The 14,557-nt window shown below is 29.7% G+C and overlaps 1 protein-coding gene across 1 annotated transcript; it reads right to left on the bottom strand.

Annotated features, from left to right (window-relative positions):
- Window positions 1-324: 324 nt before the first annotated feature.
- On the bottom strand, window positions 325-2,431 carry LOC136087936 (uncharacterized). Its single transcript, XM_065811566.1, has 5 exons — window positions 2,161-2,431; window positions 1,647-2,015; window positions 1,378-1,515; window positions 974-1,336; window positions 325-923 (listed from the first exon to the last, which is right to left on the bottom strand). The coding sequence occupies exons 1-5, from the start codon at window positions 2,429-2,431 to the stop codon at window positions 325-327; spliced, it is 1,740 nt and encodes a 579-aa protein (XP_065667638.1).
- Between the last annotated feature and the right edge of the window lie 12,126 nt (window positions 2,432-14,557).

Raw genomic sequence — 14,557 nt, forward strand, 5'->3', positions numbered from 1 at the left:
TGTGATTGCAGAGTTCACATCACTAAAATAGTTAAGTTTCTAATAATTTTGATTCCATAGTTAATCTTGCTATATTACTTAAACGACTATGGTCCATTGTTGATCGGTGCATGTTCTTAACCCTTTTAAGAGTAGAGAATGATCTCTCAGCCTCGCAATTTGTTATGGGAATAGTTAGAACCACCGATATGCTATATAAACATTTGGAAATACATCAATAATATCGGTTTCAACAATCCAATTTAAAACATGCAGAGGAATCAATGTGTTTTCAGTCTCAGATTTATCTTTTTTATGCGAAAAAAAACTCGGAGACTGCAACTTTTATAATGTTACAAACTGTTCTATTTCAAATATGAAACTATCTTCTAAATCATTTGAGTACACTTCTACAATTTTTTTCGCGCTAACTTGCAATTCCATGGTACTAATAGTTAGCAGCTTCGATAGAAATCCAAATAACTTATTTACGTGGTCGTAACCATCACTTCTTATAGTTAATTGTGTCACAAGTTTGTCAATAATGACAAAAAATGTATTCACTCGAAACTTGTCGGATACGCTTAAAGAATCAACTTGGTTTTCTCCATTGCTCAATTTTTTAATCAACTTTCTTTTGTTCTTATCCGAATAGTCTTTTTCAATAAACGAGCTAAGTTTTTTTGATTCATTCTCAAATCTCGTAAAGTCGTTTCGTAAGTTTTTTACAAAGTGAATTAGTGAAAGTAACATACTGCTTGCTGAATGCAAATCGAATTCAACTTTTTGAAGAAATTTGCTAACTGCATTAAACCTCTTAAGTATGTAATGCCAAAATACAGCCATGAATGCAAACTCTAGCTTAATGATCTTATTTAATAAACACAAAGCTTCATGACAAGTATCAGATTTTTCTTCTGTATCCTCAGCTGTATGACATAGCGCTGCATGAATCCCATCAAAATTTTCTACTAGACTTTTTGAAGCATCTGACCTACATGACCATCGTGTATCTTGAGGCGCTCTTTTAAACGTGCTTGTAAACCAGAATATTTACCAGACATATTGCTTGCATTATCGTATGCCTGTCCCCGACAATTGGTTATATCAATATCATATCTTTCCAGTAGATCTAAAATGTCAGTAATCAAAGATTTACCGTCGTGGCTTTTAATTTGTAGAAAACAAAAAAATCGTTCATACACGTGGCCATTTAGATAATAACGAAATATCACAGAAAGTTGATCCACGTGAGAAATATCAGGAATCGAATCTACGATAATTCCCCAGTATTTTGCATTCTTTATTTCGGTAATAATGTGCGTTAAAACCTTTTGAGACATAATATCAATTAGCTCTACAAATAGTTTTAGACAAACAATTTACATTACCCTTTGCCTTTATTTACAAAAGTGTCAATGTGTTGCTTTAAAACTGGATTAAATTGAGTCAACAGTTCTAACATGCCTAAGTAATTTCCGTTATTTGACGATCCTATAACTTCATTATGGCCTCGAAATGCTAAACTTCTTCCCGCTAAAAAATGAATAACCGCTACTATTCTATTTAAGATTGCAGACCAATAATTAAATTCCCTTTTAATCTGGCTTACCATATATTCATCGACATGAGTATTTTGTTTTATGAATTCTACCACTTAATCATACATTGAATATGTTCCTTGCTGTTTTCATGGCCGAAAATAGTTTGTTTAGCTTTTTTCCCATTGTAAAAGCCACTTTTGACAAATACGTTGTCGTAATCGGTTGAAAACAACTTGCAAACATAACAAAATACACATCCAGTGGATTCAGAAAACATTAACCATTTTCGGTCACACTTTTCGCCATTATTCATCACTTTTTGAAAATATTTAACCGAATAATATCTGTACTGGTTTTTGAACATCCGCTTCGAAGATTCGAAATTAGAGTCTTTATTTTGAAAAAAAGCATACCCCTTGTTTAAATACTTCATACTTTCATTTTCCTTTAATTGTAATGGCCATAAAGCAGGGTCTTCGCGTAGAATGGTATCTAGGAAAAAAAATCATGATAAATAAGCCTTATAAAAAAATAATAAGTGACAATTTATAGAATTAAAATATTAACTGCCTAAAAAGTAAATTGTTTGTTTAGCAGATGTTAGAGGTGTCATTAAAGATAGTAAAAATCGGAGTACCTGAGTCAAGCTCATTATTATGCATTGTAGATTCAACACTTTCAACTTCTTGAATTTCATTTGAAAGACCTTGGCAGGCTACCTCATTTTCCGTGTTATTGTTTTCATCTTTTTTTTCATTGTTTTTATTATTATCTACAGTTTGTGGAAATTGCATATTAGTTTGGTTTGATGAAAAAAAAATTGTCATTTTCGGAAGTTTAGCTACCATTTCCTCTCTCTCTTTCTTCAATCTTCTTTTAGAAGCTCCACTTTCATATTTTCTTAGCATTTTAATTATAACTGTATAACCTGAAAAGTGTTAAGCTGTTCTTTTTTTCTCTTTCACGAATTTAGCGCTTCAGCTATTAAATGCATTCACACAAGAACTCTTTTGTGCGGAAGTACAAAAGAATTGTAGAATTGCAATCGTTAATGCATTTTCAATAACAATATAATTATTCAAGTCATTAATAATTTTCCGAAGGGAATTGTTTTTGTAGCAATTTGTACAAACGTTACATTCAATTATTGCTATAAGGCGCTGCTACCAATCGAGTAATTTTTTTTTTGTAGAAGTCGTTGCGCTCCTTTGTTGTCAAAGACCGGAAAAAATATATAATGCAGCGTTTTTGTTGACAGTTATTTTATTTTTGTGCTTTTGTTTTCAGACAATTTAGTAAATTTAACTTTGGCTCTTTTAAGTTAATAAAAGATTCAATTTTCAGACTTAATAAAAATTTGTTTACTTTAAATCGGGGCCCTTATAATTGTGGGGCTCGGTGCTATAGCCCTCCCCCCTTGATCCGCCACTGCATTAATAGAGGAAACTTCAAATACATTTAGTATAATTTGCTTAACTGAAACGCGGTGTGAATTTTATGAAGCTAAATCTAATTTAAATTTCCATATTCGAGGTTTCAATATGATCCCATTAGCGCGAAAAACAAATAAACGTGGAGGTGATGTACTTTTTTATATAACGGAAAATTTGATGTTTTTTTATAGGCCTGAGATGAGTATTTCTGATGACAATAAAGAAATTTTAACAATTGAACTTTAACCAATAGTTCTAAAAACATACTTATAAGCTGCTGTTATCACCCACCATCTGGCCATATTGAAAGTTTTAATGCATTTTTGTGTAATAATATCTAAAAAAAATAGTTTAGTTTAAAAAAGTTATATAATTGGTGACGTATATTTAAATTGTTTTGAATATCACGTTAATAGCAATATTAAAAAGTTTTACGATGACTTGTTCGATCAAGCAATTCCACTAATTAACAAACCTACTAGAGTAACCTCAACTTCAGCTACCTTAATTGACAACATTATAACAACCAATATCCTTAATGAAACTCTTAAAAAAGGTATAATAAAAAGTGTTGTTTCCGACCACTTCCCTATTTTTTTCTCTATTAATATTGACAACAAATTAATACAACTACATAAAAGAGTCATTATCAAACGTTTTTTCACCGATGCAAATCTAGCATCGTTTAAGGATCAATTATCTTTAATAAATTGGAATCATATTAACAGTTCATTTAAAGCTAATGAAGTATACAATACATTCTTTCAAACTTTCTATGAAATATATGATGTAAATTTTCCAAAACGTGAATTTATTATAAACAATAGAAGTTTAAAGTCACCATGGGTCAATAAAGATCTTAAGAAATCCTCAAAAATAAAGCAAAAACTGTATATAAAATACTTAAAAAAACCAACACCAGTAAATAAAATTATTTAAAAAAATTGTGCTAAAATGTTTGAAAGTCAAAGAAAAAATTCAAAAAATGATATTACTATGATTTACTAGAAAAGTATAAACATAATTCAAAATGCACATGCCAAATTATAAGTCAAATTACTGGAAATAGTAAATTAAAATTACGCTCTGTGCCTAACACTATAAAAGTTGATGGCGTATTTTTATATGAACCCAAACAAATAGCGAGAGAATTAAATAAATATTTCGTGTCTGTTGGCCCTAATTTAGCTAAAAATATTTCAAATATGATTAATCCAATAAATGATTACGTGTTTCCATTAATCTCTAGTTTAGATAAATTTGAAGTATCTTCTTCAGAATTTGAAAGTGCTTTTAAAATGCTTAAAACTAATAAAGCAGTTGGTCCTGATAATATAAATTGTAATATAGTCATAGATTAACCATAAAACATATTCTTTTTAAAGTTTTTAAATGTTCTATAAATCAAGGAATTTTCCCCGATTAATTGAAAATAGCCAAAATAATGCCAAAATATTGAAAGGAGGTGAAACATCCAATGTCAGTTATCGAACAATATCTATCCTCTCTGTTTTTTCAAAAATTTTAGAAAGAATTTTGTTCAATCAAATATCTAATCATCTTGCTGTTAATAATATACTTTACATAAATCAATATGGTTTTAAAAGAAATAACTCTACTGAACATGCAATAGTTCATCTTACTCGTAGTATAACTGATTCATTTGAAAAGTCAGAGTCTACTTTAGGCGTCTTTATAGACCTATCTAAGGCTTTCAACACAATTGACCATAAAATACTGTTTAAAAAACTTGAACATTATGGTATCACCGGTAATGCTTTAAAACTACTAAAAAGCTATTTAAAACATCGCAAACAATTTGTCCATGTCGACCGATCTTCTTCACAAGATTATCTAAATATAAATTATCTAAATATAACCTGTGGAGTTCCACAGGGATCTATACTAGGGCCCTTATTGTTTCTAATTTATGTTACCGATCTCCATGAAGTCTCAAAATTAACAACTATAATGTTTGCTGATGATACAAACCTATTCCTATCTAATAATAACTTCAATAAACCTTTTTACGATATGAACATTGAGCTAACAAAAATATATGACTGGTTTAAGTCAAATAAACTTTCACTCAACATTGATAAAACCAAATGGATTTTCTTTCATGCACGATTTAAAAAACATTTACTTCCGAGTAATATGCCTCTTCTTCATATTGATAATATTCAAATAAAAAGAGCAATTTTCACAAATTTTCTAGGTATCATTGTAGATGAAAATCTATCATGGAAGAATCACATCGTACATCTATGCAACAAAATTGCAAAAAGCATCGGAGTTTTATATAAAGCAAGAAGAGTTTTAAACAAAAATTCATTAACTCAACTATATTACTCTTTTATACACTGTCATATTAATTATGCTAATATTGCATGTGGTAGTACCCATAAAAGTAAATTAAAGCCACTTTATTGTCAGCAGAAGCATATTGCACGTCTTATAAATTTCAACAATTGTTTTACTCACTCAAGGCCACTCTTATTTAACATGAATGTTTTTAATATATATCAAGTAAATGTTTATAATGTTATTTGTTTTATGTTTAAATGTAAAACCAACTCATCTCCAGCTTCCTTTTTTGATTTATATTCTTTAAAAGAAAAAAATAAATATTCTTTAAGAAATGATAATTTTATTAAACAACTAAAATTTCAAACAAACTTTGGTAAATTTTGCATTTCTTTTCGTGGAGCTTTTTTATGGAATCAAATAATTTTAAAAAATTTTGATTTTTCTTATGAATGGAATTATTATGTTCAAAAGAAAACTAAAAAAAGTAATATTCTCAATTGAAAATATATTTATATACTTTTAATTATACCTAGTTTTGTCATCACTCATTTATACTTTACTTTTATACAATATTGATTTAAAGTTTATGTGAGAAACTATATTTAAACACCATTATTTGAATTTTGTTAAAAGTTGCACTGACATTATTTGTACAGTAGTCATTTATTATTTACTTGTTAACTTTAATTTTTATTTTAATTCGTAATATTTGCAAATAATTTGTATTACGAACAGTATATACTTTTAATATTGAATTTAATTTTGTAATAAAAAAAATATATAAAAAGATAAAAACAAAAAAAAAAATAATAATAATAAAATGAAAAAATTATACAAAAAAAAAAAAAAAAAAGAGTTGATGTATGTGAATGATGTATTTGCAAATACTGTATGTATGATACTTTTTGAAGTTAACCACCCTTTGACAGTGGTTTAGCATTTTTGTCGGTGGAAGCGTAAATGTAAACTCACCAACATTTGATAAATTCTTCTACGCAATCTTTTGGACAACCTTAAAGTGATTTGGATGTATCTAGTGCAATCATATTCTTATTATTTTCGTTTATTTATTAATCAATTAACAATTAAAATTAGTGTAATTGTAAAACAAATTTGAGTAACAAGAGCCAGTGATCGTATAGATGCGAGTAAGATGCGAGTCGTATTTGTTTATCAAGAATATTATGATATTATTGTTTTTGCTTGAGTCATGCGGTTCAGAAGAATTGGTATTTTAATTCAAGCCATAAAGACCATAACTAAAGAAAAGTTTAAAATTTGTATTTATTTATTTATTTTTTTTCTAAAATCTAAATTAAGTCCAAAGTTCTTCAACAGCAGCTCTCGGTGACAAGACCTGTATGGTCTTCTTTGAGTATCCGCGTTCTTTATCTTTATTCTTTTTTTTTTTTTTAACGATTTCTTTGTATCTAATTTTTCTTATTGATATATTTGTGAATATTGTATTAAATATTGTAATAAAGAACAAACAAAAAACAAAAAAACAAAAAAACAAAAAAATAATAATATTCATTGCCTACCACTGCTTGAAAGTGATGACAGTGAAATAATCTTGAAATGATATCTTCTCAACAGATAGTTGAATCATCAGGCGTGAACTTTGACTTTGATGACTGAATGTGAAGGATTTTGTTCTTGTTAAATTTGATACAAAAAAGAAAACTATTCATTATGTTGGAAAAATCTGTGAAGAAAATGTGCGAATGCTCAAATATTTGAAAAGAGAAAATTTAAAATTGTATAAATTCAAGCAATTGTGCCAGTTTATCAGAGATGATATCGTCTGCAAGCTTCCCGATCCAATGCAGCATGATGGCACAACTCGTGTTGGTTGACATTTGATTTTCGATTGTGATTTTTCAGTTTTTGCAAACATTTCTTAAAATTTCTGATGAAAAAACATGTTCACTAAACTTTAAATGTGAATCTCTTGGCAGAAATTTGAAGAAATATGTTTTTAATTATGCTTTATTGCCAACTTTTTATTGATTTTGTAAAAAACTGTATATAAGATCAAAGTGCCTAATAGTGCAGATCAAGGTGCCCCATAGTGCAGGGTACCCCATATATGGGGTACCGTGATCCTTTGTAGGTGATGTTATAAAGTTAAGTTCTAGCTTACTGAATATTATTTGGACCAAAATTAGCTTGTTGATTTGAATAAAAAAGCATATGTTCTTTTAAAAATATTGAAAATAGTATTGTTGTCTGCTAGGGTTTTTTAAGTAATCAGCCATAAATCATAAAAAGGATCAAGGTGCCCCCATCTCCCCTACATAGTATTATTTATTACATTTTAAACATCACATGATTTAATTTGCTAATCAATTTTTAAATTATTTTTAAAGTTATTAATTTATTCACTTATTTCATTTTTTAATTTTGTTGTAATCTTTAGTAGAAAATGTTTTTTGACTTTTGTTTTGGCGGCTTTAAATAACTATAATTTCTTATGGAAGCACAATTTTCAGTGTTTTTTTTTATGAGATGTTTTAAACTATCAATCCAGTTGTTGTAACATATCAAGACAAAATAAAATATTTTGTTACATTTTTGTAAGGTGCTTGAAGAGACTCGTGTGAAGGTTGTTTTTTTTTAGTCAGCTTCTGTTTATACAATTTGTAAATCAAAGTAACGTGGGTTAATTTGTCAGTTTGTAGTTGAACATGTTTCATGAACATTACCAAAGTTTCAGGTCAAAATGTTTCTTATTTCGGATTTTGTGGTACTTTTTGTAAGAATTACCCAAATTTCAATGTCAGTCAGTAGGCAAAATTCGTATTTTTGAAATTTTATTTTTTTAAATGAAAAAATAATACATCTTAAAAACCTGGATTCTTAGAAAACCGACGGTGCAGATTGCAAAATATTTAATACAACTTTCATATCATGCCTAGAATTTAGTTTATGGCTCAACAAATAGCGTCAAAAGTTCAACACCATAAACTTTTATTGCTTTTTTTTGTAGTGTCATATCTCCAGAACAAAAGGTTTTTCAGTATTGTTATTTTTTCTGAAGGTTCTACAAATTAATATAATAATATGGATAAAAAAAATCAGCTTTTTTATAAATACTCATACTGATTTATGCTTAAACCAATATGGCGACCACTGTTAGAAAATTTTAGGGTGTATCATTGATGAAAACACCCGAAAAAATCCTTTTGAGGGGTGATAGTACATACCAATGTGATATCATTCCAAGTATTTTAAAATCCAGGAATGGCGTCCAGGAGAGAAATTTGCATTTAAATATTTGATTAAAACAGAAAAAAATGAAATCATCATTGCTTAAAAAAAAATGAATGAAACAACCAAATATTGCATTTCTTAAGGTTTATTTTGAAACAGATAAGCATTAAAATTGCACTTGATAAAAATTGAGTGTTTTTTTGTTTTTTGCCACAGCCCTACAGCTTAAAATTTGTCAAAATTGTTATTGTTTTCTGTTACGGTTAAACTTGAATTTTTTTGTGTTTTTAGTTATTTTGAAAAAAATTTAAGTGAAGAAATTAAAGTTTTGAAATGTCAAACAAAGCAAAATCTCACACTGAGTGCCGAAACTATGTTTGCATTCTTTGCATGTCAAAAAGTGACCAATCACTGACATCCTTTCTGACACCTTTGGACTTAAATAATGATAGACTTCCTAATGGGATGTGCACAAATTGTCGTTTCCATCTTCAGAAAATTGATGAAGGAAAGGCTACAAAGCCTTTTCCTAACCTCTATGACTTTTCTTCCATCCTTGTGAAACAACTCACACAAAATTCACCTGATTGCAACTGCATCATTTGCAAAATTGCAAAAACCAATAGAAAAACACCATTACCAATGACTAGCAATATTGTCCCAGAGAGAAGCCCTCCCACAGTTCATAAGAGATGTTCACATTGTCTGACAATAGTTGGACCAGAATTACCTCATCATTGTACCCCTGCAATAAGACGGGTCAACCTACTAAGGCTAGCAAAAGAAAACACCAAAGGTGCAGAGGTTGTGGCTTCTTCTGTGTTGAAAACACATGATTCATCATCCAATGGTACTGTGCGACTTAGCCAAGCAAGTGGAGGTCCTAAATTACCACTCAAACTTGGTATGTCCAATTGATTAATTTAGAAATTATTATTTTCTTAGGTATGCCTTAAAAAACCAATATTCATAAATCCACCATTCAATTTTTAAAAAATATTTAATTTTGTTTTAGGAAAATCAGCACCAACTCAACTTTTCAAGGAACCACTTCCTACTGAAAGCTTGGTGAAAGTTCAGCTTAATACAGGGTTATACAACAATCGCATGAAACAACTTGCTTCAACACTAAACTTCATCAGCCCTCAAAGAGTTGTTGAGCCTTACTTTGCTAAAAAATTTTCAGAACAAGGAAAGTTGCTCAGTCACTACTTCACTGTTTCAAAAGTGAAATTTTCCAATTGTGATATAATCAGAGAAGTTGTACATTGCAAGGATGTTGCCAGTCTACTGCGGTTTGTGTTATCAGCACGAAATATTTCTGATCAGCCTCTTGTTAAGATTGGAATTGATGGGGGCGGAGACTTTCTTAAGATGAGTCTGGGTGTTCTAGAGACAATTCCAGAACCGACAAGTCCAGTTTTAAAATCACCAAAGCTTTGCAGCTCTTCCTTCAAAGACTCTGGAGTAAAAAAACAGCTTTTAATTGCCATCTCTGAAGGAATGCCAGAAACATATGAAAACATACAAAACCTTTTGAAACTGACACAGTCAAACTCAATTCACTTTTTTTTATCTTGCGACATGAAAGTTGCAAATATCATCTGTAGAGTTCAATCCCATGCCAGTAAACATCCGTGTTGTTAGTGTGATGCTGATTCTTCAAAACTTGGACTATGTGGTTCTTTGAGAACATTTGGAGGCATTAAAAAAGCACACCAAGAATTCATTGCTCATGGAAATGATGTGAAAAAAGCTAAACAATTTGGAAATGTCATCCACTCACCTTTGTTGAATTTCCCAGATGAGTCCATTATTCTGGATGCAATCCCACCCATGGAACTTCACTTGCTTTTTGGTGTTGTCAACCATCTCTACAAAAACTTGGCCAACATTTGGCCAGAATGCAAGAATTGGCCTGAGGCATTAAACATTCCTCTGCAGCCCTTCCATGGTAGACATTTTCAAGGAAACCACTGCCAAAAGCTGTTTAAAAATGTAGACATTCTTCACGAAAAAGCTGAAGCTGCTGCTGCATTTGCAGCATTTCCATTCATTGATACATTCAGAAAGTTTGAAAAGGTGGTCGTGGCTTATTTTGGAATGCAACTTGATAAAAATTACCAAGAACACATTGAAAACTTCAGAAGTTCATACCATGATCTCCTGCAACCATTACATCAAAGGTTCATGCTGTATTGTCTCAGTTTATCTCTCAGAATCATAAAGGTCTTGGCCATTATAGTGAACATACCACAGTAGCAATTCATTCAAATTTGAAGCCTCACTGGCAACGGTTCAAGAGGCAGACAACTCACCCAGAATATGGAAAGCATTTGCTTAACTGTGTTGTTGACTTTAACAGTAAGCATGTTTAGTTAGTGTAATGGCATTCCAAACAGAAAGAAGAAAAAATTTAGTAGAGTAGAATCGAAGCTTATTTTTAATTTATTTTCTGAAACTAGTCTTTAGAAGCCTCTTTTATTCATGTGTTGCTTTACTATTTTTGCAAAATGTATAGTTTTTGAATCAAATACAGAAAAAAACGATGTTCTGTAAAGTTTTTCAATCAAGAATATGGGTTTTAATTATGACTATTATAGGAAAACATTGAAATTCAAATTTCTCTCACGGACGCCAATCCTGGATTTTAAAAATACTTGGAATGATATCACATTGGTATGTACTATCACCCCTCAAAATGATTTTTTCGGGTGTTTTCATCAATGATACACCCTAAAATTTTCTAACCGTGCGACAAAAGTGAAATACCCTAAATTAACATGTACTTGAAGCCCTAAAACTTAATGTGGTCAAATTTATTTTGTTTTTTTAATTGTATCATTTGAAAGAGCTCATTTTATACTTACAGAAACAATAAAAATCATGTTTAAGAGATTTTTTAGCTGAACGAAAAAAATAAGGTTGATTTTTTACTAAACGTTAGGATTTATCATACTGCATTAAAAATACAGCTTGTTCTACCAAAAATCAAAATACTTTGATATTCAAAATATATACTTTTAGTATTTGCTTGAGTTGTTTCGGAAAAATAAACAAATCAGCAAAATGTGAAGCACAATGTTTAAAGCACATAACTGCAAATTAGTAAGTTTTTTGATAAAATTCAATTTTAAGATTTTTTTTGTAATTTGATTCTGTAATCATTTTAATTCTAAGGGGCTGTCATTTAATTACGTCAACAATTTTTTAGAAATTTTTACCTTCTCCTTCCTTTGCCATCAATTTTTCAAACTTTCAGAGCTCCCCCCTCTTCCCCTATAAAATTACCTCAACAATTAATTATCTCCCTCCGTGAGAAAAAAAACAAAACAAAACAAAAACATTTTAAATAGGAGTAATAGTAGTAGTTTACATCTTAAATGTTGACAATCTTTTAAAAACAATCTTTTAAGACGGAAGTTTACCATTTATAAAAAATTTCCTGTTTTCAAAGAGCTAATAACATCTTATTTTTAATACTATAAAAGTATTTGTGCATAAAGCTAAAGAGCCGCATTTTAACATCAAAATTTTAACGTCAAATTTGGCTTGCAAGCAGCAGGTTGCCGACCCCTGGTATAAACATTTAAATAATATAATAAAGACTATGTACTTATATAAATCCAACAAACACAAACTTTGAAAATAGTAATTGTGTTATAAGTAAACTCGTAACACAATTACTTTTTTCTCGTTTTTACTTATTTAGTTCTGTATGAGTGTGGTATTTTTAAAGGACAACACTATTTAAAAAAAGTAGAAAATTAGTTAGTGTTATTAAAATACTGAAGGTTTTTTGATTGTGTATCACAAGCCAACAAATGCTGCCTATTTTTCCATTTTTTAGGTGACTAAATTTATTGAAAAAAGTAACGTTGCTGACGTCAATTTTTCCTGACCTTCATTCTCCCGCTCCCTTGTCTTCTAATAATTCTATTCAATGTTAATGATAAACTTATGTAAATTAAACTTTTGAATTTAATTTAGAGAGATTTGTCCGTAGAATAAAAATTATTGCTTCCAAAATATCAAAGACTTTGTAGATCTAACTTAGCTCATAAAAATATCAAAGGTTTTAGTTCATAGAAAAAATCTCTCCAAAATGGTTTTCATTGTTTCTTGAAGTGTAAAATAAGCTCTTTTGAATGATGCAATTAAAAAAACAAAATAAATTTGCCCATAATAAATTTTAGGGGTATAAATACATGTTATTTTAGAGCATTTCACTTTTGTTGCCATATTGGTTTCATAATAACTCAACATGGGCAATTTTTAAAAAGATTTTTTATCCATATTATTGTATTAATACGTAAAATCTTCAGAAAAAATTACAATACTAAAAAACCTTTTATTTTGGAGATGTGACCCTACAAAAAAACAATAAAAGTTTATGGTGTTGAACTTATGACGCTGTTTGTTAAACCATTGACTGAATTTTAAACATAAATGAAAGTTGTACTAAATAATTTGCAACTGCACTTTCGGTTTACTAAAGATCCAGGTTTTTAAAATACATTCATTTTTTATTGCAAAAAATCAGATTCTAAAAATACGAAATTTATCTACTGACTGATATTGAATTTTGTCTTACAAAAAGTACCACAAAATCCGAAATAAGAAATGTTTTGACCTGAAACTTTGGCAATGTTCATGAAACATGTTTAACTACATACTGAGAAAGTTTTATCAAAATCTGAGATGGTCGAATGGGGATGATTTTGGAAATTAGTCCGTTTGGCGTGGAATGACCCTTAATTTGTTACAAAGTTTGAACAGAAACGTTAAATTATATTTTTGTTTCTATATATGCTTCATTCATCTTTTTTTAAGCAACGGATGAGGCTCCCTTGACACAGGGGCAAATCCAGGATTTTTTGGTCTTTGAGATAGCTAACTCCCACACATGGAGCAAACTCCAAAAAAATATACATGTATATTTATTTCAAGTAAGGATGCTCTGCAATAAATGGCGATGATTGGAGCCTGGGAACAAAAAAAGCCCCAAAATTTTTGCCCCTCCCCGTCCCAAACGTGAGAGCAACAAATTGATAAAATATTTTTTGTACTATTCTTAACTAGACTTATGTTCATCGACAAGTTTTAAGTTTCATTGTAAAATATTTAAGCATTCAAAAATTATGATCAAATAAAGTTTAAACCCTCTAAATTTTACAAGGTTTAAAGATATTTTATTAACTTGTTGCTCTCACGTTTGTGACAGGGAGGGGCAAAAATTTTGGAGCTTTTTTGTTCCCACGCTCCTATCATTGAATTTTTTGCAAAGCATCCTTACTTGACATAAATATAAACATATAAACTTTTGGAGTTTGCTCCATATCTGGAAGTTAGCTATCTCAAAGACCAAAAATCTTGGATCCACCCCTGCCTTAACAAAGAGAATTAATAAATTAAAAATTTGAACAAAAAAATCTTTAATAAAGCAGAAGTGAGAGAAAGAGAAACAAAAAAGATTTAGGATTAGACAAGAAACGTTTATTGAATCCAATACTTATTCTAGTTGTCTGAGAAATCATTTACCATAAACTTTACTTGTTATTAAGAATGTTTCACTTGGTCTCTTTGCATATTTATGTCACATGTAAAAAAATTTAGTCGTAAAGATTTTATAGTAGATGCTTGCAAATGCAACTAATCATGAACTTTAGGTATGAACGGTGGCATGTAAGCCATTGATTATAAATTGTCTAAACCTTACATTATCAATTAATGCTATTAGAATATTATGAGTTAGTTCTAAAAAAGAAATGGGACGGAGCACATGACAATTTCAAACAAGTTGTCTGTTTATTTTTTCCAGAAGAAAATGAGTTGACACCACCTAGCAATGGTGTCTACAGTAACACTTAACAAAAAAATAAACAGTTTTGTATTGCCACTACTGCGATATGGTTTTTAACTTGATCTTTTGCATCCCAATCTATAATTATGCCCATCCAGTTTTATGTTATGTGCTCTGATACTAATTTCTTATAAAATAAACAGCTTCATGGATTAAATTTTGTTTAATAAAAACAGTTTATTAGTTATTATCATATTATCATATTATATTATCGT

This window comes from Hydra vulgaris, chromosome 12, assembly GCF_038396675.1.
Source record: "Hydra vulgaris chromosome 12, alternate assembly HydraT2T_AEP".
Classification (NCBI taxonomy): Eukaryota; Metazoa; Cnidaria; class Hydrozoa; order Anthoathecata; family Hydridae; genus Hydra; species Hydra vulgaris.